General features: G+C 44.2%; 2 protein-coding genes across 6 annotated transcripts in view; one reads left to right on the forward strand and one right to left on the reverse strand.

The window, feature by feature from the left end:
- Window positions 1-5,511, forward strand: part of OC90 (otoconin 90) — a 28,737-nt gene extending 23,226 nt beyond the window's left edge. The window contains exons 13-15 of the mRNA XM_053208662.1: window positions 830-1,001; window positions 3,450-3,556; window positions 5,001-5,511. Of these exons, the coding sequence (XP_053064637.1) occupies window positions 830-1,001; window positions 3,450-3,556; window positions 5,001-5,332 (611 nt within the window). The 3' untranslated portion in view covers window positions 5,333-5,511. The remainder of the gene's footprint in view (window positions 1-829; window positions 1,002-3,449; window positions 3,557-5,000) is intronic.
- Window positions 5,512-9,364: 3,853 nt separating this feature from the next.
- Window positions 9,365-26,942, reverse strand: part of EFR3A (EFR3 homolog A) — a 103,976-nt gene continuing 86,398 nt past the window's right edge. For 4 of the 5 annotated variants that reach the window (XM_053208239.1, XM_015068361.3, XM_053208240.1 and 1 more), the window contains 5 exons: window positions 26,419-26,510; window positions 21,549-21,597; window positions 17,602-17,705; window positions 16,801-16,850; window positions 9,365-11,769 (listed from right to left, as the gene is read on the reverse strand). In XM_053208239.1, the coding sequence (XP_053064214.1) occupies window positions 11,664-11,769; window positions 16,801-16,850; window positions 17,602-17,705; window positions 21,549-21,597; window positions 26,419-26,510 (401 nt within the window). In that variant the 3' untranslated portion in view covers window positions 9,365-11,663. Of the gene's footprint in view, window positions 11,770-16,800; window positions 16,851-17,601; window positions 17,706-21,548; window positions 21,598-21,633; window positions 22,554-26,418; window positions 26,511-26,942 lie in introns of those variants that run through there. The other variant, XM_053208243.1, reaches the window with a different exon arrangement.

Below are 26,942 nucleotides of genomic sequence, written 5' to 3' on the forward strand. Positions count from 1 at the left end.
CTTGGCTGCTGAGCCGGGGAAAGGGGCCCACTGGCCTCGTGCTCCCACCCCTCACGCTGGTCCCCAGGGGAAGAGCGTGGGTGGCATTACCCACACCGCGGTTGTTGGAAAGAAAGAAAACACCGGGGTGTTCCTAACCCTTTCTCTCCCCTCCTCCCAGCAGAGCAGTAGAGAGAGCTGCATTTAAGTGGGAGGCCGGGCCGGGAGCCCTTCGCAAGGCCCCTGGTTCCTCAGTTTCCCCCCCACCGACCATGTGATCGCGGGGTTTGCGCGGTGGACCCTAGCCTAAGTTGGCCAAAGCTGCAGGCAGGGGAGGCAGGGAATGGGGTGGGGAGGAGGGTGCAGGAGGAGGGCAGAGGCGGAGGCAGAGAAAGAAAATCCAGGCCTCTGAAGGGAGAGCCCTGGCGGAAGGCGGGGGTTCCTGGTGGGGTCAGGAAGCCTGGGAGGCCGGCCAGGACGCCCCCAGGACGCTGGGCCCCTGCCAGGGCCTCAGGTGGACACAGTCCCTCCACTCCATAATCAGATGTGGCCGAAAAGCACCTGGAGTCCTGACCAGCCCCCTTACCCCTCAGGGGGATTTGACCAGGAGCCTGGGCGAGGGCCGCAGAAGCCTGGAGGGAAAGGCTTGCTCTCTGAAACACAACTCGTGCCACACAGCAGACAGGGCGGTGGGGGGGCGTGGGGGGGGGGGTGTCCTGGCGGTGGCGATTTTCCCAAGAAACGGGGGAGGCGAGGACACAGAGTTTCCCCGGACCCTCAGTACCCACGTGATCACCGTGAATGCCGTCCCAGTGTTCCCTGCTCTCCTGATAGTCCTGTGTCTCGCCAGCCTGTGACAGGGTCACCTTCCTGCACCTGGGAAGCAGGAACATCACGCGGGCGATGCCTCAGCTGGGAGAGATGCTCTTTTGTCTGACGTCCCGATGCCCGGAGGAATTTGAAGCTTACGGCTGCTACTGTGGGCAAGAAGGACAAGGCGAGCCGAGGGATGCCCTGGACAGGTAGGGACGAGCGAGGGTGGCGGGACAGCGGTCACTGACAGGGCCCACTGGCCGCGGCTTCACAGAGAAGCACTAGCCCACTCAGGAAGGCTTGCTGCCATCATGGGCCCAGTTTCCTGATGAGCAGTTGAGGCTCAGCCTTGACTAAGGCCGTTCAGCTACGAAGGGGCAGACCCACACGGGTCGGGACCTTTCCAGGTGGGGAGTCTAGAGCTCTTTTAGCTCTGCCCCAGGTACTGCCCTGCTGCCCTAAGAGAGTCCACCTACCTATTTTGCAACGACCCCAAATCTGCCTATTTTGCAGCGACCAACACGTCACATTGGCAGCCCCCCCCTCCCCCCCCCCCCCGGCTCAGGGTGCCCTGCAGGTGGCCACAGTGAAATTCAGCTTCTCAGTAACTTTGAAGTCTAACCGCTACGTTTTATAGCCGCCACTCCTGGAAGAATTTTCAGCGACCTCGTGCATTGATGAGTACGTCCATTCACTCGCGTATGCACTCGGCCCGCATTTCTTGAGCTTTTGCTCGGTGCCAGGCACCGTGCTAGGTGTGGGAGACACACAAATGGTTACACCCGAACCAAGCAGATCGAAACACGCGGCCAGTGCCGTTACAGCAAACAGTGCTGCACCGGGCACGAGACGGGCAATGCGACAAAAAGACCAGCAACGCGATAAATGCCACGGAGGGGACGGAGGAAACGGGGCAGGAGCCAACCTAGACAGGAGTTGCAGGAATATTCTGAGGGCAGAGTTGATACGGCGTTAACGACTGCACATGAGGACCACCCAGGCCCACGGCCGGCCAGTGGAGAGCTCGGCGCTCAAGAGGCGTAGGCCCCTTGGGATGGGGGGCCACCGAAGGGAAATTGACAGCCACAGACCATCCTGGAAGCAGGGATGGCAGGCACATGGGGCATGTCACCTGTAGGTGCGATGGTGTCTGGGTGCCCGTGTCACTTACCTCCATGGGCCCTTCTGCCCTCACCCCGTAATCGAGCTCCACTGCAGGGAATCTCGTGGGGAGGAAGCGAGGGGCTCGGCTGCACAGGCCACCTTCCGAACTTCCTTCCCACCGGGTGACACGGAAGACGTGTTTATTTCAGCAGAGTGTATAACAATCATACATTGTCTACACTCGGAAGTTCAACAGCACGCCCTCCGCTCTCCAAGACAGAGAACAACGTAAATACTACTGTCCCTGAGGCCACAGCACTCAGGCAGATGGGGCAAGGGGTAGAAACCTAGGGTCCCATGGAAGGATAGGGGGATGCTTTTGGAGGCCTCCTGACCACCGGCCATATTGCACAAAAACATGAGATACGACCAGGCATATTGACCAAGGAAGTCAATATGACTTCCTTGACATTCACAGGGAAGGAATCAACACTGCCAGCCGTAGCCTTGACCGAGGAAGAGGTTCTCAAATTGATTACCATTTTCCGCAAGGGGGTCTTTTCAAAACCACGTATGCTTTACATCCTGGGCAACTGGGGTGACTTTTAAGGGCATTTTGATCATACGTGATTTCTGATTCATTCACTCACTGCCTTCAGATTTTAACAATTATGTTAGCTACCCACCACCCCCGACCCCGGGCAGGTGCATGCACCAGACAGTGGGGCTCAGCCGTAACAACAGCTGAGTGGACCTCCAGCCACCAGCTAACGTGACGGGCACACTGGGGTTGCTGGCAACAGGCACAGCTGATACCTTGGCTGAGCACAAGCGTTACCAAAGGCTGTGACTGAGCCCTGCTCTGGCTGTGGTCTCCAACAGCACGTGAGCACCATTTAAGGATGGGACGAGTTGCAAAGGGAGGATTTCAGGGGAGTGGCATCTCCTATGGGCTGGAGGTGTCACAAGATGCTTTCGGATGCCCGTGTGGCTAAAGGACACTGGCAACTGTGAGGCTTTATCAGGCTAAAAAGCAAGACACTGTTTCATTCATTCCCATACGGTTACCGAGGTCTTGCTCCGTGTGGGACACTTTTCTAGATGCTGTTTTTCATTTATGCTCTGTTCTCTTTCAAGGCTGGGGGCCAAGGGGGTGCCCTATGGATGTGGGATTAATTATTCTATTATGTACAAGGCTGGAAGCAGTGGGGTCACTAATCCATGTGGTTCCTTTGTGTAAACGAAAGACAGCACCCCTTCCTCAAGACTATTTCCATCTGTGGGCAAATTATTGTAATAAAACGGAAAAGCTTTGCAGTCAACAGAGTTGTGATAAAAATACAAAAAAAGAACATTCTTAATAAGATGCATACAGCGTGACTGACACGATCTTAGATGTGGCATCTTTGTGCAGTGCACAACTTAAACAGCCACACATAGTGGTCCTATGTGCATTGGAAAGGCGGCCTTGGCTTCTCTCACTGCTGTAGGGATTGTGGGAGAAGCAGGCCTTGAAGGAGCGCCTTGGGCAGCTGGGTTGTCCTTGGTCTTAGGTGCTGTTTTTCCCACCACTGCTGCTTGGAGCAGGTGAGAAGGCTGGGCTGCCTGCTCGAGAGGCTTCCTCGGTCACCGGCGGAGTGCGTGGACGGTACAGCCAAGTGTAAGTGCCGCGGGCCCATGCAGCGAGCCATTCCCTTCGTTCATGTCAGCGTTCATGTCAGCGTCACGTACGGCTCATGCCTACTGATGCTCCCCCAGCACGTTTTCGTCTAGAATGTGACTTAACACTCTTAACCGTGAGGCACAGTTAGGACCCTATACTGATGAGGGCCCTGAAGTTCAAGAGGCTAAGTCACCATCTGCCCGCAGAGCTGGCGAGGAGGGGACCGGGGATAACACCAACAGCCTGTGCATACGCAGTGCCTACCACGTGCTGGTCTGAGATCACAGGGTGTGTTAACAGTTAATACGCCCAACTATCCTCTGAAGGGGCGCCGAGTCTCCCCTTTATGAGGCGGTGGCCAAGGCCAGGGTCACACAGGCAGAAACAAGTCAGTGGCAGGAGTGAGGCCCGGAAAACCATGTTGCCGAGGACCGAGGACAGAGTCCTCGTGCTCGAGTGCTCAAGGGTCTCGTGGCATTTTTCTTCTCTTCCTAAGAAGCAGAAATCTTTCCCCAAGTGAGACCCCCAGGGAACCCCATAAAAAGGGAGAGCCCTGGACGATGGGAGAGATGTGCCTACAGCCCCCTCCTCCCTCCCCCGGGAGCCTCGGCGGGGACATCTGAGAACTGGCGTCCCTGTGAGCGAGCGTCACTCTCACGCACCTCGAGCCCGCTTTTAGAACTGGCTTCATTTCCTCATCACACACATGATATCCACCCCCAACCCCACGCCATGCAACATTCGAGAAATTGGATGGAGTTGCCAGACCTAGCAAATAAAAATCCATGAACTTGCATTTCAGATAAACAAATAATTGTTTAGTGTAAGCATGCCCCAAATGGACATAACTTATATGAACACATTTGTCTGAAATGCACATTTAACTGGGCATCCCGTATTTTGTCTGGCAACGTTAAAACAGATTGGACAACAACTACTTCCATTTGACGAAGGCGGAAAGTCTGGCCCAGAGAAGTAACGGTTCCTGCCAACAAATATTTCCCGAGTGCTAACTCGGCAAATGGGTGTCAGGGATCGACTTACTTAGGTGCTTGAGCACATGGGCTCTGCCAGCAAGGTCCTCTGTCCAGCAGGAGGGGAAGGTGGAAACAGATGATTAATGCACAACGTCATTAACACACAACGTGCTGGAAGGTAGAACCATAGTTGGGATTTGATGAGTGTCCACAGGAAAGACTGCCCCCCCCCCCCTTACTGAGGGGCGTCAGGGAAGCTTTCTAGAGGAGCGGATGCCAAGGGGAGTCTTGACAAACGGGTAGGAGTTAACCAGGAGGAGAAAGCGAGAACATTCCCAGCAGGGAGATCACGTATGCTGGATGCCAGGAGGTAACAAGATGGCGGGTGGGGGGACACGGCCGAGGGCCAGACAGGCCGGCCACGTCCCTCCCTCACGTCCGCTACTCTGTTCTCGCCCTCAAAGGTGTGGAGCAGAGCCTATGCGCGAAGCTGCTTTGTGCCTGTGACCAGACGGCAGCCGAGTGCATGGCCTCTGCCTTCTTTAACCGAAGCCTCAAGTCCTCGGGCAAACGAGAGTGCCAGGGCCACAGGCCGTCCTGTGAGGACAGCTCGCACGGAGGGCCTGCGGCCTCCTCCCTCAGCTCCAGCTCTGAGGAGAACAGCGAGGAGGCCACGCCCCACGTGGAGGGCCTGAGAAGCAGAAGGTCTCTGGGGAAGCCGCCAGGTGGTGTGGGGACCAGGCCACAACATGGCCCCAGACAGATCCCCAGAGGAAGTGACGAGCACACCCTGTAGTTTCCTCCCGTTAGGGCATCCTCCTCTCTGTCCTCAGCACAGGCTCAAGAGGAAGAGGGCCGGGGCGACCCTGGCACGGCAGTGTCCGCCTGCGTGGGAATGCGCATTTAGAGGGGGCGGACGAGGGCTCTGTACTTCCTTCAGCCCACCTTGGCATCTCAATAAATACTCCCATCAGTGTTGGTTTTGGTTTGGTTTTCACGACATGTTGTAGATACCGGTGCATGGGTAGATGTCAAAGGTAAGAAGACAGAGCCACGGAGCAGACAATTATTATTATCTCCACTCTATGATAACTGAAGATGACTTTTTCTTCTATTAAAAACAAAGGAGCGTATTTAATCGATCTTCTGACCTACGGGACACCAATGACCCGCCGGGGATGTCTACGAAGAACTGAGATAACACACCTTCCGGTAGGAGCCCTGAAAACATACTTGCCATTCTAGTTGTTACGAGTGGCCATGTGTCATGGGCCACGGCCACCACCAGGAAGAATCACTGCTCACGCTTGTCTCAGGTCCTGGACTTCTTGTCTGTTTGTTTTTAAAGGGTTTATCCCAGTGGCTGGAAGTTTTGGGGGTTTAAATGCCCATGCTGACAGAGGCAAATTAATATCACGGTAGCTGTAAAATATCTGAAACGCTAGCCATCCCTCCATCCACCCACTCACCTGACCGGGTACCAGGCAGAAGGCAGTGTTATTACCAGAATCCCCCACAATATTTGGTAGGAACACAAACTCCTTGGTTCATATCACATCCTAGGTTCCCAATCCCCCACAAACCACGTGTCTGGTAGGGAGATAAGAGTCCCTGTCTGCTCCTCAGGACCCGCTAGAGTTCAGTGTTGCTGACCTTCTCACGGCAGACAAATATTCTGAAGTTGGGAGGCCAGGGTAAGAAATTGAAAGGTTGTGTCGTGAAGCCAACAGCGGACATCCTTCCCTGCCTTCCAAGGCGATCACGTGAGGTCACCTCTTGATGAATCCAACACACTGGCACCTTTCAACCAGGTGACTTTAACTAGCAGCCAAAGTTTGGGTTCTCCCAAACTAAACTCTGGGTTCTCAAAGCGAACCCTCTGACAAGAACTTGAGAGCAAGTTCAGTTGGCAAGTGAGGGAAAGCCTGACCAGAGACCAAAGAAACAGGACAGGAAAGATAATGAAAGGTGCCTTAGGAAACCAGGTACAGCTAGAAGTAGAATACATGCACGGAGAGAGGAGAGAGATCAGGACGTCAGCTTCTAGCAAATCAGCCAATACTCCTGGGGAGGGAGAGATTGCCTCCTGGCCTGCGGCACGTGGGAGCGAAGTGGGCTCTGGGGCCCAGAGAAAGCGTTCAGGCAAAGAAATGCAGGTGCTAGCGGTTGGCATCAGCCAGCACGCATTCGATGGCAGACGCAGGCCGGTCGCTGATGGCAGTTTCTCCAACTACTACGTTGCTGGCTTGTTCCTCCTTCCTTTAGCCCAAAGCGATTTACCAACTGTCTGCTCCCACTGGCAGTCGTGGTGCCAGCCTACCACTTGTATGGCGACCATCTGCCTTCACATCTTCACCGGAGGCGGCTGGTTGTTGCTCAGGGAAAAGAAAAACTGACGTGACCCACCTCACTCTCGTAGTTCACAACCTTTAAACCTCATGCGGGTGCTCAACCTCTTCTTAAAAAGTTGATGTTCCTGCTCTCCAGGACAAGTGTCTGGTTTTAGCTCCTCTCTTCAGACCTCCCCACACCTTCCCCTCGCACTCAGCTCATGACTCTGGAGGACCGTGAAGGGCCTGAGATTTCACCCTCCTTGCAGCTTAGTTGATGTGCACTGCATGGATGCTGGCAGAGGACACGAGACACCTGGGTCAGAGACAAAGGACTTCATTACCTACAGTAAAGGCAGTAGCCCCAGCAGCATTTATGCTGCTCCCTCGAGCCCTGATGCAGACTAGACACACACACACACACACGGCTTCATTACATGGGAGAACCCTGAGTTTAGGTAACCTAAAACTATCCTGGTTGTAAGCCCACCTGACCTTTATCCCAGAACACATTCTCTTTCTACATGAGAGTGAGCAGGCCTGCCCTTGCCTCCAAAGGGAGACACCATCCCTACCTTCCCATAGTCTGTTTGCTATACTACATTCTGGGGGAGGTGGTCCAGGCTAAATACAGGCTGTTGGTGTCTGCATGCTCACATGACAAGCACGGACACAAGAGACACAGAATGGTCCAGCAACAATGGTCTCAGCTGACCCTCCACTTTGAAAAAGTGAAGGTTTCTAATGGGAACGCCCTCACTGTCCTGCTGCCAAAGCTACAAAATTACCTGAAGTCTTTCTCTTCCGTCTCCTTACAATGACGTGTTCCTTAATCTAGATCAAAGGTCAATCCCTCCCACAAGGCCCTGTGTACAACACTCTACTGCCTTCTCCAGGGTTTGATCCCTGTAAATACTTCCTTTTAAAATCAATTTATCCCTTTTCTTCTATGACAATCTAATCAACATGCAAACGTGCCCTAAAATCTCCCATCTCTAAAAGTCCCTCCCTTGACTGATTTAAAGGAAGTGTAAAATTATAAATCTGATGCTCCTAGCTTAAATACCAAACTAGACAGTACTCTGTTGAACACCTTTTACCTGACTCTACATCATCCAACCCTACCTCTTAACCCGCACACCGCGGTGACAACCGGTTCCACACAGGCTTCCACCTGCCTCATTCAGAGAGGTGGGGGTCCGACATCTGCCTTCCGAACTTCCATTCTCCTCGCGATCTGACACAGTCCTCCTCTGAGAAGGAAGCATGGGGCACCAGGGGAAACCACTCGGTGCTCAGGTACACATTCCAGAAATGGGGGTGGGGCAGGGGGTAGTTACTGCCAACAGGCCACCCTGGAAAATGAAAGGCACGCTTCCCCGGCTTTCATCACCTGGGTGGGCAGTGCTGAGATGGACCTCCGGTCACCTACAGTGACACACAATTCATCAATGAATCCCCCTAACGGGGCCCTTCTCCTTGCATGGCACTGTTCCAGGCCCTGGCCGGGTTTGCTGGGACCGCGGCCCAGAACAATCCCCGCGTGTAAGCCTGTGTCTTAGCCCGGGTTCTCCTACAGCAGCCTATGACCATGCCCTCCTCAGAGTCTGCCTGTGACTCAGAGCGCAAGTACAAGGCAAAGACAGCGGAACAGAAGGCAGGGCTTGATGCTCTGTCTTGGCTCTGCTTTTTCATTCATTTGAACTTGGTGCTTGAGATCAGTATTCATCAGAATGGCTGACAGGATGCAACAAGTTAGGGCTAGAAAGAAAAGCAAGTGACACAGCACATAACACAGGCTGCTCCTTCTATGCAGCACCTTCGCGGAAGTAGCATCAGTGAACCAGGGGGCAGAGGGACCTGGAGCCGCTCTTTTTTTAGGAGAGAATTTATACGACAAGGAGAGATGCAAACCAGAGCCTGGTGCAGAGAGGGCAGCGAAGCTTTCCCGGCTCACACCGAGAGCTCCACCTTCGCCACATCTCGTCACGACTGGCAGTTGCTGTTCTGGTTCTTCGACGTATGTGAGGATGCGGGCCCCCCGGCAACCTGATTCCTCCTAGAGCTCTTCATTTTTAACGAAAGCAAAATATTAAACAAACTTGACTTGGTAAATGCAGTCACTATTATACATATGTACTTATACGGAAGTAACCTGATTTTGTTTTATTGCTTCCATAGGAATTGCAAAGGGAATTTTTACATTACAAGAAGCTCACTTTGTTACATTTGCTACATATACTGGCATGAATAAGACAAATCAGTTCCATTTTTGGACAGAAAGAAGAGAGATGCTAATTGCTGGTGAAGTATAGTATTATTCTAAAAGATAACAAGTACAGAAGCATTAAGGGGTGTACCGTGTGTGTGCGCATGCGTGCGTGTATATTCAGGTCAACTCCAATGACAAACTCTAAGCAGTCAGAGGCAACACAAATCTAAGGAACATTTATATGTTAGCTATTCAATGTCAAGGAAAAAAAAATGAGGCAAGTGTATACAGCAAAAACAGAATGATTAACAGTTTATTAAGAGTTTTAAATATCTACAAAAATATAGCCATACAAGTGAACTTCAACAAATCGTAAACTTTCAGTCTCCAAACTGGCTTGGACGTGACCCCCTACCCGCAGGATCGCCTACGGTCTCCTAGAAGGGACAAATAAAGCAAAGATCCACTTCTTGGGAACCATTATTTATCTAGGATATATAGAAGTCTACTGTGATTTAAAAACAACAAGAAAAAAAACCCCGCAAAACCCCCATCAACAGTTTACAAACAGACCAAGAGAAAGGGGTGAGAAACATTAATTCAAATGGTTTTCCTTTACATGCAATACATGCATTTTTAAATCACAGAGAAACATGAAATTTTGTAGAGCAAAGTTTGTTTTGCACTGAGTGCAAATGAATATATAACTCCTTTACTTATACCACTAAATTATATATATTTTTCATACAAAAGCACACAGTGTTCATCTATAAAATGACATCCAAGTGGATGATGGTTGTTTCTGTGTGTCCCCCTGCTCAGATGTTTTTAAATGCACAAAAATTAACACCCTTCTTTAAAAATAGAGAAGAAAAAAAGGGGAATAGAAAACATAAAACTTGGCCTATTATGTGGTGACACATTTTACCTGATCAAGAGGCAAAGTCCCAGTGACAGCTGAAGTAAGGTCATCCAACCCCCGTGCTGACTGCACTGTTATCCTGCAGATAAGCATTCACGACACCGCCCGGGAGGCCCGAGTATCATTTTATGGGTCTAGACAGCTAGGACCTTTTGCAAGAGGCTTCGAGACCCCGTACATCAGTTTATTAAAAAACTGGAGGCAGGCTTGTTCTTTTGCCACTTCCATACATTTTTCTGTTCCTTGCAAAGGTGCCCAACAACCATATACACAAACCCCTAACATGCCATTCTCAACTGTAGTTTTTCAAACAAAAAAGGTAAAAACTGAATTGTTTTTTGAGCTACAATGTTTGATATGTATATTGTTCTTTGTAAAAAGAAACTGAATCTGAAAAGGCAATATAATTATAAACAGGTTATTCTATAAAAATGACCTAAGAGAATTTTATATGAGTTGCAAAGAAAGTTGCTCATTTTCTCTGTGTGATGGAATTCACTAAAATGCACATAATTTTAGGGAAACGCTGTGGGGCTGGGAGCACATGTTACACGTGTAGTCCCGGTGGCCTCAATCAACAGAAGCTTCCGCTGACAATCCTTAGCACGCTTGATCACTAAAGCCATAGGCACTCTTTTCAAGTGTAATATAACAAATCCTAAACAGATGCATACAAGTTACAGTTCAAATCTTACAAATTAAAAGCCCATTTGGAGAATCTTTTGACTACGAAGATTTAAAACAACGCACAATATAAAAATGTAAATAATGTGCTTTGGAAGAAATCAAAATGTACACACTCTTCACAGGTGAACCAGTAGCTGTTTTAAATGTCTTTTTTTTCTTACACTAAATACAGATCTCATTTAATTAATGGAGCCACAGCAAAATACTACTATAGTTTCAAAGTATATTCTGTAAACTAATACATCTTATGATGTAAAAAAATATTGCACGGTTTGGTATGCCAAGAGTAAGCTCTAAGCTTCTCTCAAGTAGAACGGTCAACTCTTGGCAGACAACACAGTATTACGAAAACTAGACGCTTTTTAAGTATGGCGATTTTAGGGTTGGTCATATTCTAGGAATATTATTCAAGAGATGTCTTCTTACCATAAACAAGTTGAGGAATGCCTAGCACATGTTACTACAGATCACAACATCTAAAACATGGGGACAACAAGCCACAGAACAGTTTTGCAGCCCCAAGATCAGCAATATATTTGTATGTATTTGCTTTTGCAGATAACCAGACACAAAAGCAATTCTATTTCTAAGCAGTTGTGTAGATGTTTAAGAAAAACAGTAGACACCTGATGCATCTTCAACCCTCTGAAAGCATAATCTTTTAAAATTACCTGTTTGTGAAAAGTTTAAAATACACTGTTGAACTATGGAATGATGGGAGACCAATACATGTCCAACTCTGGAAGCCAACAGGAAGCTCAAAAGAAACTATCGTGACAGAAACCGACCCTCAAAAGTACTCTCAACCATATACAGCTCCACCGTTTCCAATGCGGTACGTGCCAAGATTTGGTTGAAGAGAAGTCTCACCGTTATTCCCAGGAAGCATGTTAACACACATTAAGTAAACCCTGAAGACTCAGCGGGGCCTTCATTTATAGGCTTTAGATCCTATGCTGAGGTCTTCATGAGCCACTCAGTACACACACAGATCTGGAAACTTCATCTCATAGACCGGGACAGACTGGTACTGGGCATGCCCAGAAGTAATGGTCAGTGTTCCCGATGGACTAGGAGGAGGGCTGTAAACAGAAGAACAAGCCACTGTCAGCAGGTCCATTTAAAGGCTGTTCGTTTCACCGAGCATCCCAACAACTACCCGCGAACAGCAGAGTAAGACTCCTCCTGTCACACTGCCGGCCAGCTACATACAAGGCTAGCTGGGAAAAGAGGTGGGGATACCAAGCTGGTTTTAAGTCTAAGCCAGACGTTGCCTCTTGAATATATGCAGATGTGATTTTTAGTAACAGGATGGCACATGCCCATTCTGGTTCAAACTTGCTTTGTTTCATCAGCAGAAAAATCTTTCTTATGTACATATGTCGTCCTCTTTTGCTGACAGCATGGTATCTCATCATGTGGATATACTGCAACTGATCGAATCCGGTGGATAAATGCAAGTTCATTTGCACTTTCCATTACTATAAATAATGTTCACAGGTCTTATACGTACACAATTTTATCCTGTCTCCAGGTTTACAAGGAGAATTTCTTAATCAAAGCATACTCACAATTCTGACTTTGATACATATTGCCAGAATACCAGCAACTTCTATTTCCATCCGGAGTGTACCTGTTCTCTTTTGCTTTTGTTGTTCTTGGTTTTAAATCTTTGCCAATCTGGCAGGCAGAGGGGAATTCATTCTGATTTTTAATTTTTGGGTTACTACCAGTGCTAAGTATCTTCGTAGATTTTGTTTCCTTTAAAATAAACTGTCTCTGTAAGTCCACAGCCTGTCGTGCTCAGATGTTTTTGTCTCTTTAATATGGGAAACTAATTTTTTGCGTGTGTGGGAAACAAATACTTTTCCACAGTTTATTTTTTGAGTCTCAACCTTGTGTTTTGGGTTTTGTTTTGCTAAATGCTTAAAAATCTTACCAAAGAAATCAATATGATTTTATGACTTCCAGGTTTTGTGTATGCTAAGGAAAACTTTCCCTACACTAAGATCATAAAAAAAAATGAGAGAAAGACAAATATCATATGACTTCACTCATATGAGGACTTTAGGAGACAAAACAGATGAACAGAAGGGAAGGGAAGCAAAACTAATGTAAAAGCAGGGAGGGGGACAAAACATAAGAGACTGCTAAAGCTAAAGAACAAACAGGGCTCCTGGAGGGGGTGTGGGGGGGGGTGGGCGAAATGGGGAAGGGGCACTAAGGAATCTACTCCTGGAATCAGTGTTGCACTAGATGCTAGCTTAGATGTAAATTCAAAAAATAAATTAAAAAAAAAAAAAGTTAAAAAAATTTCCTGTATAAATTCTAGTATTTCTATGTGTATTTCTAAGCAATGGGTTAAAATTTTCTGTTTTGGTAAAACTCGTGAAGAATGCCCCCATGCTCCCTCCTTTGCTGGTCAACAGTCTTTAGCAGTTGCCCACACAGGATTTATTAACCATTTTGCTCTTTTCCCTGAAACTCTAAACTCTTATCTTTACCAAGATATTTGTATTTCCAAACCCTTCTCTGGAATTCCCCCTACCTGCACACAAGTCCAACCCTCTGTCAGCACAAAGGTCTAGATCATGTTTTCCTCCCCAGCAAGCTCCCTGTCTGTTTTCTTCCACAGCATGCTCCCCACTGCTTTATACTGGAGTCTTCCCACACTGTCTTTGGCATCATTTGTTCAAGAATAAAAAAATGACTGTGGGAACATTTCTGACTGAAACTACAGGTTCATCTGAAGAGAACAATGTCTTTAAGATACTAACTTTCTATTCAAAACAAGGTATGAGTTTCCATTTGTAAAGTGCTCTTTTGTGTTTTTCAGAGATTTATAATTATTTCATGTAAGTCATAGACAGTTCTGTTGAGTTTGTTAGTGATTTAGAGTTATGGACATACAGAAATAAAGTTTAATTACCATCCATATGGTAATGAATTTAGTTAATGTACGCACAAATATTATCTAACTGTAAACAGTTCTCAAGTTATTCAGTTGATTCTATTTTCCTGGTATATTATTCTATTTCTGGGAACTAACAATTACTTTGTAATCACCATTCCAGAGTTTGTAACATCCCTTTATTTTTTACCGAGAGTTAATTTTCAGAGTGAAATGCAGGTTTTAAGTGTACTGTTTAACAAGAATTGACAAATGTATACCCTGGTGTAAGCACACCCCAGTAAAGATACTGAACACTTCTGTCATTCGACAAAAAGGTCCCCTGTGTCCCTAACCAGTCAGTTTCTCCCTACTCCCACGTGCCCACATCCAACAACTATGTTCTGATCTCTGCTACTGAAGATTAGTGTTGCTGGTTCCTGAATTTCATACAGCCTGTAAAAATGGTCCACACAAGCTATCCTCTTTTGTCTGGTTTCTTTTGCTCATTTTTGTTTGTTTAAAACCGAAGAAAACGCGTTCCTTTTTACTGCTGAATAGTACTGCACTCTATTAAAGATAGCCCTATTTGTCTCTTGTGTATCCGCTCTCCTGTTGAGGGACATTTGGTAATTATGAAAAAAGCTGCTAACACATTCACGTACATGTCTTTCTGTGGAAATACGTTTTCATTTCTCCAGGTAAGTACTGAGAAATGGGATTACAGGGTCAAGAGCAGGTATATGTGTAACTCCATGAGTAACCACTAAAGTCTTACACAGTGATCGCACATTTTCTCTCCCGTGAGCAATGTAGGCGTGTTCTTCTACAATGTCCAATATACTGTTAGCTCATCCTATGAAATTTTGTCTTTCACATACTGTGTCACTCCGTTCTTGCATTACAATCTGGTTCTTTTTCAGTTTCCTTTTCTCCGCTCAAACGTGTATCTTTTCCTTTAAATTCTTTGGCGTGTGTGTGCGTGTGGCACACGTGCATGTGTGTGTATTTTTAGGTTCTTGTCTACTAATTCCAATAACTGGATCACCTGTGGGGCTGTTTATTCTTATTGTATTTTCACACTTCTTTGCATTTCTTGTAATTTCCTTTCGTTGCACTAAGGTCAAAGGGAATGAAAGAACGATGGAGTTTGAAGTGTAAGACTGTCCTGTTTCTTTTCTTGAGAATACAAATCCTTTCCCCTGCCGGTGATTAGAGTAGGCAAATGAACAAGAAGAAATGTATCAAACAAGACCAAAAACTCTGGGGGGTGCCTGGCTGGCTCAGTCGGTGAAGCGTGCAACTCTTGATCTCAGGGTTGTGGGTCTGAGCCCCACAGTGGGTGCAGAGATTACTTTAAAAATATAAAATCTTTAAAAAAAAACAAAACCAAAAACTCTACTGTGTAAGTTATCCAGAAGTACGCCTTCCTAATTAGGTAATCTTGGATGAAGTACCTAACTTCTATGTGTCTGTTTCTACACTTGTCAAGTAAAATTAATCATTAACCTTTTTAAGGTCTGTTATAAATATTAAATGAAATAATGTACTTAGCACAGTGCCTAGAACAGCATAAGCGTTCGATTAATATTAACTATTAGTAAGGGTTCAATAAATGCTATTAGATTTGCAATGCCAATAAAAGAGAATTAGCCATAATCATTATTCTAAAATATTAAAGCCACATAGCTAGGACAGTGTGATTAAATGTAATATGGTGGGTCCTAGCAACATTCCTTTTAAGAACATGAGTTATGGATATGAATTCGGATTTTTCCACTCAGTAGCTGGATGACCTTCAGCAAGTTACTGGATTTCTCTAAAGCCTCAGTGTTTTTACCCAGAAGATGACAAAATAGCCATTTACCTAAGCTTTTCAGGGCTGTCGTGACAATGAGCAAAAGGAAAAGATACAAAACATGTAGTAAAAGATCAATTACAGTCTAGACAGTTACTGTTATAATTAACAGGCAGCAGGTAACTAAGTGCCCACACACATCGATTTTCTCTGAATCTAAGGTATGTCACATACTGCATATTACTGTCTGAGTCTCTGCCTCTGAAATTCTGTGAATGAGGAATTCGTAGCTTAGTGAGGGTGGCAGGAATGGTGGGGCGAATGCCTAGAATGAGATGTGATACTGATGACAACATACTTTGCATACAATGGCAGAAAAAAGGCTGAACTAAAAGAACACGTGGACCACACAGCACGTACCTGCCTCTCCTGTTTACAGAACACTGGAGTTGAAGCAAAGCAGGCTTAGCTAATCAAGTTAAAATATAAATTATACCGCTGATGTATAAAAAAAATTCCGAAAGCACAGCTCTGAACTCTGGCTCCAACACGGTGCCACGTCAGACAAAGGTCCCCTTCCACACTGAGGTCAGCAGAAGAACGTGCATAAGCGCTTTTGTCTGCTTAGACTGAACTGCCACTGCCTCTCTGTCTTGTGCTTCGCTACTTACTAACCAACACAAGCAAGTAGCCGAGTGACCAAATGTGTTAGGTACCAAATGTTTAGGACATAAAATAACTTACAACAGGACTAAAATGGATACGACTTAGGACCACCCAAGGAAACTTTAGCAATTGTAGTGAGCCATCCACACAGGTACAATTGGTCTTGCCCTGGAAAGAACTGTGAGGTTGAACCGTATGAAACTGCAGTTTTTTTTGCAGATCAAAATGGTTAAATATGAGAAATTATCTGGTTAAGTTTATCATTAGAACGTGAGTCTCCCAAATTACCCAAATCTTTTGGGACCACGGGGAAGGAAGGAAGGAAGGGAGGGAGGGAGGGAGGGAAGGAAGGAAGGAAGGAAGGAAGGAAGGAAGGAAGGAAGGAAGGAAGGAAGGAAGGAGGGAAGGAAGGAAGAGAGGGAGGGAGGGAGGGAGGGAGGGAGGGAAGGAAGGAAGGAAGGAAGAGAGGGAGGGAGGGAGGGAGGAAGAAAGGCAGGAAGGAAGGAAGGCAGGAAGAAGAAGGAGGGAAGGAGGGACCTAAAAAGGGAAGCTAGGAGAGGCAGAAGACACTGGAAGCAATGCTACCAAGGTCTGTCCAGGGAGCAGAATGACTACCAAGATGGAGGCACCTCTACGATCTCATGTTTGCCCTGAGTGAAAAGCACAATTACTTAAACATAATCAGCCACAACTCTACAAGGGTTTAACAGTTTCTATTTTGTTGTTACTTTATTGCTCTTGTAGTAATAAAATCCTTACCGTATGGTGAGTTCCAGTATTTGAGCAAGTCTGTCATGAAGCAAATTTGCCTATAAGGAAGAAAAAAAAAATGTTAAGAAAGGATTATTTTATTTCCCCAATACCCACCTGTAATAACCCAAATGCAATTTAAAGGACAAAACATGTGGGGCGCCTGGATGGCTCAGGTGGTTAAGCATCTGACTCCTGATCTCAGCTCAGATCATGATCTCATGATCTCATGATTCATGGGATCGAGCCCCCACATCGGGCTCTGTGCTGTCAGTGCAGAGCCTGCTTGGGATTCTCTCTCTCCCTCTCTCTCTGCTCCTCCCCCCACATGCACACACTCCCTCTCAAAATAAACAAACAAACAAACATTTAAAAAAAAAAAAAAAGACAAAGCATAAGTACAACCATGAGGCTCATGGCACAGAAGGCTTTCATGTTTTGGTTTTCTCTCACATGCTGGAACTGAATGTAAAGTTTCTTTCATCCGTTTCCTAGTCTCATTGGTAAAAACAAACCAACAGACGCACAAGACAAAATACCCACAGCAAAATCCCGGAGAGCCACTGCACAACAAGTACCACGGCCACAGGAACCACCCACGTGTGGTTTGCGACCTGCCATTTCCATCAGTTTGTGTTACATGAAGACATCACTTAGGCTTTGTGGCCAGGCTGCCAGCCCTCAGCCCCTATCTGACACATTACCCCGTGCCCCGCTGATCTGCGTAAAGTTCAGAACCTACCAACTAACTACCAAAACGTCACAAAAATCAAACCCCACCCCCACCCCCTTTACCAACTGTTCACTTACTTTGGATTCACACTGTGCTGCTATTTCTTCAAAAGGTGCTTTCTGGAATTTCTCTATCACAAGACGCCTCTTTTCCTTTTCCTGTTCTTCCATTCCACTGGTATCTATAGAAATGTTTACAAAGACCCGTTAAAGGGAATACAGACTTTTACTGAAACTTGTCAATAACCAGAAAAGCAAATAATCTATAAATCAAAAATAAAGGTAATTTACAGGACTAATTTTAAAAGAGAAAAAGCAAAAGACCCAATCTCCGTGAAATGTCTAGAAGGCTAGAAAGCGCATATATATAATTGTTTTTTCTTAATCTAAGGGTTAAAGCCACATAGTAAAAGATCCTTTGTCAAAGACTCCCTTTGTCTCTCTTACCAAAATAGGAGGGTGACAACTCCCTCCATGTGAAACAACTTCAAGGTCCTTCCTGAAAGATGATCCCCTCATGAATATTCATGTCCTCATACATATGAGATACGAAATTAAAAGTCTGCTATACTTGATACTGAATGGCACGACTGAAATACAGAGTCGTTTGGAACCACACTGTTGTAGCCTTTTCCATTTATTTACAATTTAGAAAGACATTTTATCTTAACATGCTGGGTGGTCCGACCAAAGTTTGTGAGACAGTCAAGTAAATAAATGCTTGTCTTGATACTACTGATTAGTGTGTATATTTGCTGAAGAATATGAAAATAGGGACACTTTATGGCTTCTTATTAATGGTCTGTTTAACGCCCCATCAATTCTTCAGGTTGTTGTTTGGCTCCCCTGGTGGAGAATTTCATAGAACGAAATGCACTGTCTTCAACATTCTTTAAACCAGCCTGCTTTTCGGGTAGATAACTGCGGATAATAATTAGCTAGTTTTAAAAAGTGGAAACAGCATAAAGAGCAGGTCAAAAGGAAACAGGCATTACATACTTTCCTTTGAAATTGTGGTAGATTAACCAAGGTGAAGAATGTATATACTTCTGAATGACTATCAGCAGAGAACTATGACCACCTTTCTGCTGTTCGCTAGACTGGGGCAAGCAATTCAAATGTGCCAGAGGCCAGGCAGGAGACATACATGTTTAAATCAGGTCAGGTAAAAGCAGCAGAAAATAAGGGGGACTTGGGCAAGATGAGGCATATGCAACCTGGTCTTAAATATTCAATTTCTGCAAATATTTCCACCTAAACTTGGCCTGGAGACAGCAAGTTTGTTTTCCATGCTCATTAGGCAGTTCTCAAGCTTTCTGGCTTCAAGAGTCCTTTTTACATCCTTGAAAGTTACAAGGAAATCAAGCAGTATTCTAAAAATGTATTCTATCCATTGATATTTTCCATGTTATAAAACTGAGAAACTTTAAAAATATTTAATTCATTTAAAAATAAACCATTTAAAAATAATGAAACCATTATATGTTAACATAAACAAGATTTGCTTAATGAAAAAAATGACCATCCTTTTCAAAATGAAAAATTGAGTGAAGAAAGTGGCATTGTTTTATATTTTGCAAATCTCTTTAATGTCTTGGCTTAACAGAAGGCAGCTGGATTCTATCTGCAAATGCAGCCAATCCACTGCAATGTGTTATTTTCGTTGAAGCATGTAAAGAAAATCCAGCCTCACACAGATATGTATTGGGAAAGAGTATTTTAACAGCCTTTCACAGAACTGTGAGAATTTCTTCTTGCACACTCCAACAGTCCTCGAGAAGTGGTAGTTTTCTTAAAAGTTAGTTGTGATATGGGGTTTCTAGGTGGCTCAGTTGGTTAAGTGTCTGACTTGATTCTGGCTCAGGTTGTGATCTCCCAGTTCATGGGTTTGAGCCCTGCATCAGGCTCTACGCTGACAGCACACAGCCTGCTTGGGATTCTCTCTCTTGCTCTCTCTCTCTGCCCCTCCCTGTTTGCCCTTCTCTCTCTCTCTCTCTCTCTTCTCAAAATACGTGAGTATGAAAAAAAAAAGTGCAATATGAAATGTGAAATCTTACTAATACATTTCTTGTAACTGGTCATGGTAAAATCTATTCATCTATTTTGCACTCCGAATGATCCTTATTTATGCATGACTTTGTAACATCATGCAATGCTCATTTGGAATAATGACCCAGTGATTTATGCAGGTTCTCTAAACACAGATGTGTTTCATTACACAATTTTTAAAATCATATTTGTTAGTTATTACAGCTGATCTCATTGGAAATGTCTTTAAATATTGGGGACCTGTCAAACTCTCCAGCGTAGACAAAAGTTTCAAAATTTTAATTTTGTTCAAAGTGCTGATTTTATTATTAGAAGCAAATACAGTGAGGATGGTTTTGTGTTTTCTCTTGAAGTTATAGCTTCATTTATTTTCCAGAAAATGTCTACCAAATACCATAGGTTTTCCATCAGTCTTTTTTTAAGTAGAAATGGTGTTCCTTATAAAAATCGACTAGCGTAAGCTTGCCTATCAAGGCAATCCAAGTGCTCTATGTGTACTTCCCAAAGATACGTACCCATGTGCTGAGATTTAATAAAATAATTTATAATTAAGAGCATTCCTAAATAAAATCTCGTTTTAAAATAACCGTGTGTGCTGAAGAATATGACCACTGCCGGTCTAGCGTAATGCCACTGCCTGTATTCATGTTGACCGATGCAGTATGAGGCTAACGGTGCCTTAATGTTAGGATGAAAATACTTTTTCACTTGAACGGTCCCCTGAAAGAGCCACCACTGGCTATCCAGGAGCCACAGTCATACTATGAGAACCAATGCCCTAGACCGTACATTTCCAATGGGGGTTCAAAGTCGCTCAAGGAGTTCAATTTTATTTTGGCAAAGTTGCCATGGTCTTACAGTCACAAAAAAATCCTCTCACGGATTAAGCCAGGAAAGGTCAGATTTCATTTCATGTATGATGGGTGCTAGAGCACTCCACCTTTCCTGGACACCGATTTTCTTCAACTAACATCTCTGAGAGCCAATTCCCACTCTATACTGCTTTGCCAACTAGAAATGAATTGTGAACAAGGCACCATTAGCCTAGTAGTAATTTATATTAATACCTAATTTAGGGGCGCCTGGGTGGCTCAGTCTGTTAAGCGTCTGACTTCAGCTCAGGTCATGATCTCACAGTTCGTGGGTTTCAAACCCCACATCAGGCTCTGTGCCGATACCTCGGAGCCTAGAGCCTGCTTCAGATTCTCTGTCTCCCTCTCTCTGTCCATCCCTCCCAAGCTTGTGCTCTTTCTCTCAAAAGTCAGTAAAACATTAAAAAAAAAAAACAAAACTTAATTGAAGGAACCACTTCAAACTTTTAAAAAAGAGGCAAAATACCAGATATAATTTATTTCCATAAAGGCCAAAGAGGAAAAAAAAACCACAGTATTATGTTATGTGAAGTAAAAAGATTAATCAGTGAGATGTGGGTATGAAAGCTAGCATCAGCATTTACTAGCGACGTGACCTCAGGAGAGTTTAATTTCCCTGCCCCAATGTTCTCGCATATAAAACCGCACGAGTTAACTTGGTGCTATCGTGCCTGCTGACAACCTCAGGCCACTTCCTTCTCTCACCCTGTTGGAAACACGCTTGTCATTACATGACAGGCCTGTTACAAGTAACTGCTTAATTTTCTCAGGTCTTTTCAGAATTTTCATCCCTCTCTCTCCTACAAAAGGAAACATGCTGTTTTCGTGAAGTTCGTGAAGCCCGCAAGTTGGTCACCAGACAAGGGTGGCATCGAAATAGTGATGTGCTTTCAGAATTCTAAGGAAGTCACTCTTTGCAAAGGAAAAGAATAACCTATGACAAGACAGGACAAATGTAAAAGTCTAAAAAATGTGGCTGAATAAATCCATTACACAACCACACAGAAACGCCATGCCGGGTGTGTTCACGCTGGCACCTAATCCAGGAAGGGGACAGCAGTGAGCCAGCTGGCAAAGCATCAGGAGAGTGAACGAAAATCTCACCAATTGCTTTCTTCAGTGCTTCAAAGGTGATTTCTTCAGTGTTACTAACCTAGGGAAAAGTGATTTGACGTAAAACAAAGAGTTACGAAAGGTCAACACAAATAATACCTTCACCCGGTTACAAGTATCTAAGAACAGATTTCAACAGATTTTTTCCTTCTTTGTGTTCGGTGGGTTTGTGATTACATCCACTCTGTCCCTGGTGGTGACAAGGGTCTACTGCAGTGACTACTGTGAGGCTGGTGGCATCAGCCCCCTCCCGGCAGCCGAAGCACCACTGAGTCACAGAACTCAATCCCCAATCGCCGCGTGGGCAAGGCCCGAGTCCCGCTGGCTGAGCCAGACTTCGTAGGCAAACGGTGCTTGGAGGTATTCAAGGCAGAGACCATGTGTACATACGGTCCAGCTATGTAACACGTGAAAACCAAGGCCTCTCCACCGTCTAGATTATCGGTGCCACGTACAGTTTACTATTCAAAAATAAACTGAAAATTTTAACACGGTTTAAGAAAAAGCAAGAATCGCTACTTGGGCAAGTGTTCAATGAGTATAGCTAATCAACATCTTAAAATAATTACATTCTGGATGTTCTTAGGTCAACCACCAAGACAAGACCTACTCTCCAAAACTACTCTTTATAAAAGGCATGAAATCAACTGCCTTATGATAAGAAGGCAGTCATAGTTTTTATGGCACGAGTGCATTTTCAGGAGTAACACACCCAGCTACTACAGTACCTCCAAATCAAAGTGAAGAAATGATACCTGCGTACTTGCCTGGGCCTCTGGTCGTCCCTAATTTTAGCTCACGAGCGTCTTTCGCTAAGGCTAAGGCAGCAAGACTAACAAAAGCAAGACTTCGTGCCGGGCACCTGAGCTTCTCTGTAACTCAAAGGCTTTAGCGGGAAATCAAGCAGCAAGGGCTCCACTACCTCCGTTTTCCCACTGAGGGCTCATATTTCTAGGTGAAGTCAGATTAAACTTGGGAATCTTCAGTTGCTTTGTTCTAGATATTTGGAGCAGAGACACAGGATTAGGCTCTGGCTCGTTCATTACTGGTACTTAGAAGCAACCTAATATCTTAATTAAAAAAAAAAAACAAAACACTGTTATTCTTACAACTGGTCAGGAGTTTTAGGCTTTTGAGGAACTGCTACAGTACAGGGGAAAGAACACCGAAGAAGCTACAAGGCCAGCATTCTTGTGACACATAATTGGTCACAATTACCTGTCTGGTCCCAGGTACGTGAAAAGCTGAAGTACTTTATTCCAAAAACCCTTCTTCTCTGTGGGTTCTTGTCTTCCCGAATTCACGTGATCATGATGTCCCTCTCCTTTCTTTTTTTTAACCTCCTTTCTCCGACTCCTTTTAAGTCACCTCTTGGCCCTGCCCATTCTGCTCTAGAACAGGCGACTGCCCTCCTGCCTCCATATCTCCAGCCTAGCTACCCCGGGCCCTCCTTACCCAAGGTGGAGACTATTAAAAGGATGTACTAATTGGCCTCTCTACTTCCAGTCTCTTCTTTCCAGTTCAGCCTGGTCACGCTTCTGAGATTCCTCTCATGAAAGCATAGCTCCGATAACGACACTCCCCACATTCCAGGGTCTCCCTACTTCCTACCAGATTACATACAAAGCCCTCAGGTGGGTGTCAAAGCCTTCTGTAATTTGGCTTCCATCTTGTTTCCCACCTTCCCTTCTGTGAATCTGAATCCTATTTAAAAAGGAAAAAGGATCAACTGCTTTATACCAGTGTTTAATGATTCGTATTTTTCACACAGTTAGTTCTAGCCTAGAAAGTAATGTTATTTTGTCTTCTCATATTTGAACAGTCATTCCTAATATGCAAAATCAGATTCCATAATGGTAAACGAGCCTGAGACTCCAATGCGCTCAAGTAGCTGTTGAAGACGAGCCACCCCTTCACTGGCGCCCAACCAAACTCCAGTGTGTTTGTCTTTGCACACACCGCTTGCACTGGGGCTCTGCAGAAACGGTGCAAAGGCACCAGCCTCGGGGAGTTTCAACACCCCTTTTACTCTTGGTAACCTGAACCTTATTCACGATCTGTAACCCTACCCTAGACTGTACCACGCCCTTGGGGCTGCGTGAAATCTGCTGTCTGTCTGGTCTTCTTCCAATCGGTCCAGGTGCTCTGTTATTTTCACGGACACCTTAGTAATTTTATGGCACCTAGGAGAGCAGCCTCTGACTGATATTACACCAGACTTATTTTGTTAGCACACATGCAAGCTTCTTTACTTGCATTTGGGAAAAGGCAGGGTATGAATATGTAAAATAAGGGTCTGTTGTTGGTCCTGGACTAAACAAGAATTCTTTGCAGCTAGCCAGCGACTTAATTTTGTACAAAGAAAACTTCAATATGCACTCAAAATGCAATGTTACACATCCAGCCTCCCATCTATTCCCCCAAATAATCAAACACCGACTATTATCTTTTAGAGAGAAGAACCAAGTGGTGATTTCAGCTTCTACTCATATCCATTATGCATATCAGTCATGCCCATAATGCTCAGAGATCGAAGAATCATGTCAATGCTGCTTTATGCTATTAGTCAAGCTGATAATTTTATCTCAGGAGGCAGAGACATTTCTATTCCATGTTAGCCATTTATCTTCTTGAATATTTTTAGATATCTCTCCATCTATATATCTCCATCCATATATCTATATAGATATATAGATTTCTATATAAATATATAGATAAGAGATATATAGATATCTCTAATCTATCTATCTATCTATCTAGGGCAATTTTTAGATAAAGTTCACTAAGTGATTCATGGTGGGCAAAGGTTTGAATTGCAAACATTACTAGTGACAAACCTCAAGTAGCCCAGGTATTTCAATAGACTACTGCTAACAATCTGAGTCCTTATTTAGGGAAACAGAAGTTTGCTAGGATCTCAGCTATATAATCTGACTTTCTGAAAAAAGTTACAAGCTCTAAAAGCAGACATGGGATATATCTGAGGATGAACCGAGATTATGTACATAAAATTTCAAATAATTATGATCAAATACAAGAATGTTTTTTAATGAGCGATTTTCTTATTTGATTGTTAGCAAATATACTTAACCATAGTTTGATATTTTGTTACACCATCAACTGTTAGGTGAACACCTAACTGATGTGAATTTCTCCTGTCCATACCATGAAATTAATTAGTTCTGGCCTAGAAGGGAATGTTATTTTGTCTTCTGGTATTTGAACAGTCATTCCTAATAATGCAAAATCATATTCCATAATGGTAAACGAGTTTGAAACTCCAACGTGCTCAGGTAAATCTTCTAATAACCTGTACTTAACTTTTCAGCTCAGTGTGTAGCATATTTGACTTAGGACTTAGAGCAAAGAGAAAACAGGATCTTTAACAAGCTAACACATGTATTAATGGACTTTTAATTGCAAAATTTATGTGTAAGAATCTTACTGTAGTTAAGTCTTTGTACAAATGCTTCTTCAGTTCATTTTATCGTAACAGATGGACTCTTTAGAATAATCTGAAGTGCTATATATATACTTTTTAAATAAAAATGGTTAACAAAAGGAGGATGGAATACTAGTCAATAAAATGTATTGCACACTCTTGATAAAACATATAAACTAAGGCTTTGGATTGATTTCTTCCCTCAAAAGGTAACAGCAGGAAATTCACGATCATTAAAACACAGAGCTAGCACAATACCTTCCTGACTAGCAAAAAGTATATAAATTAAAATGGCTTTGAAGAGGTTAATTTAGAAAAGATGAATTTTCTTGAGCCTTAAACTGGCAAGAAATTACAACTGCCACATTTCAAAATGAATACTAACTGCCTCTTCAATTGCTATTGACATTCTGCTTATAATTTCTTAATGAAGCTGATTAATTCTACTTACTGTGGGGCACTGAACAGCATAAAAAGATGTAAGCCAGTCAGCTGTGGCCTGGCCACTAATAAGTTTTAATTCCCGAAGGTGAGCTGACAAGGATTGGGAGGGGGAGTGGGGAAGAAGGAGGTGAAAGCATGAATTCAGGCAAATTCCTTCCCCCTTTCTGAGACGGATGATCTCTTCTTTATACTGTATCATGAGAAATAGTGAAATACCTAGGAAGGCAAGCAAGCCCCAAGGAGAAGGCTGGCTTGACATGCTGGTATTCCGGCATTTCTATCGGACTATCAAAAAATTCTCTGGCGATTTGTGTGGAGTAAGTCGTAGACAATAGAAGCTGCTTTTTCTTCCTAAAGCACAGGAGGGTACACTTTTGTGCTCCATTGAAACAGGAGGAGAGCATCAAATCTGACATTTCAAATAAGCCACAGTCCTTACATCTGGCATTGACACAGCGTAGCCTACATGAAACTCATTACAGTTACTATCAAATGATAAAAAAAACTTTCCCTTACAGATGAGGCTTTGAAACCTTTCAGGTATATTTGCCTTCGCATGAGATTGTACAATTTCGTTTATTCTCAGAATTTGTGTTCCATAAATCTTTAAAAATAAACAGGATCTGGAGAGCTTCCTAATTTATAATAACAGGCCTTATGTGGTATTTTTTACTGATAAAAAAACTTAGTTCTGTTTCACGGATCCTTTTAGTACACTAAATTACAATGTAAGATCTAATGACGTCATAATACATACTGTTAAGTTTATGCATCTTTACCGATAGCTGAGTTTCATAAAATGAATAAAAAATAAGCTCAAGGCTAAATCAGATTAGTGTACTAATAGTTTTGTTGAGTTGGGGGGAAATTTAGAGTTCTATCTGCTCCTGTTCAAAAGTCTGGAGGGGCACAAAACTCTTTTACACTGACGTCTCTCTCAAGAAAGCCCTCTGCCAGACACCTTCAGCAACTTACCACATCATCAGAAGGGATGCTGTTGGGCAAAATATCCACCTGAATGGATACGGTGTCCACAATACTTTTTCTTCTAGAAAGTCGATCTTCATCTAAAATAAAAATTGTATTTTCCCCATTATTTGCTAGTGAGAAATAGTATGTCCTTTATAAATTGTACTTCAGATTTCAAAAAATTTTAGAAAGTTAAAGACAGTCTGTTTCACTCTTTCTAAATAAAAGCACTGTGTTCTCAGACTCCTAAATTTCATCAAGCAGATTAAAAAAATAAAATTGGTGGGGTGAACCGAAATAAGGTTAATAGTTTTATTTTTCAATAAGGGGCATTCAGAACAGCAACAGTACCATTATCTGATGATGTAATCAAAACTAAAAGTCAACACTAAAGGGAGGGATTACATAATCTAGATGGGGTATGTTCGTTTTTACTGAAAACTCCCAATACTGCCCCTATAGCTCTCATGTTTCCTCAAAAGTGCGAAAGCTGAGCACTAACTGGTTCCAGGGGGCAACTCGGGAGCCCA

The sequence above is a fragment of the Acinonyx jubatus genome, chromosome F2 (assembly GCF_027475565.1).
Source record: "Acinonyx jubatus isolate Ajub_Pintada_27869175 chromosome F2, VMU_Ajub_asm_v1.0, whole genome shotgun sequence".
Lineage (NCBI taxonomy): Eukaryota > Metazoa > Chordata > Mammalia > Carnivora > Felidae > Acinonyx > Acinonyx jubatus.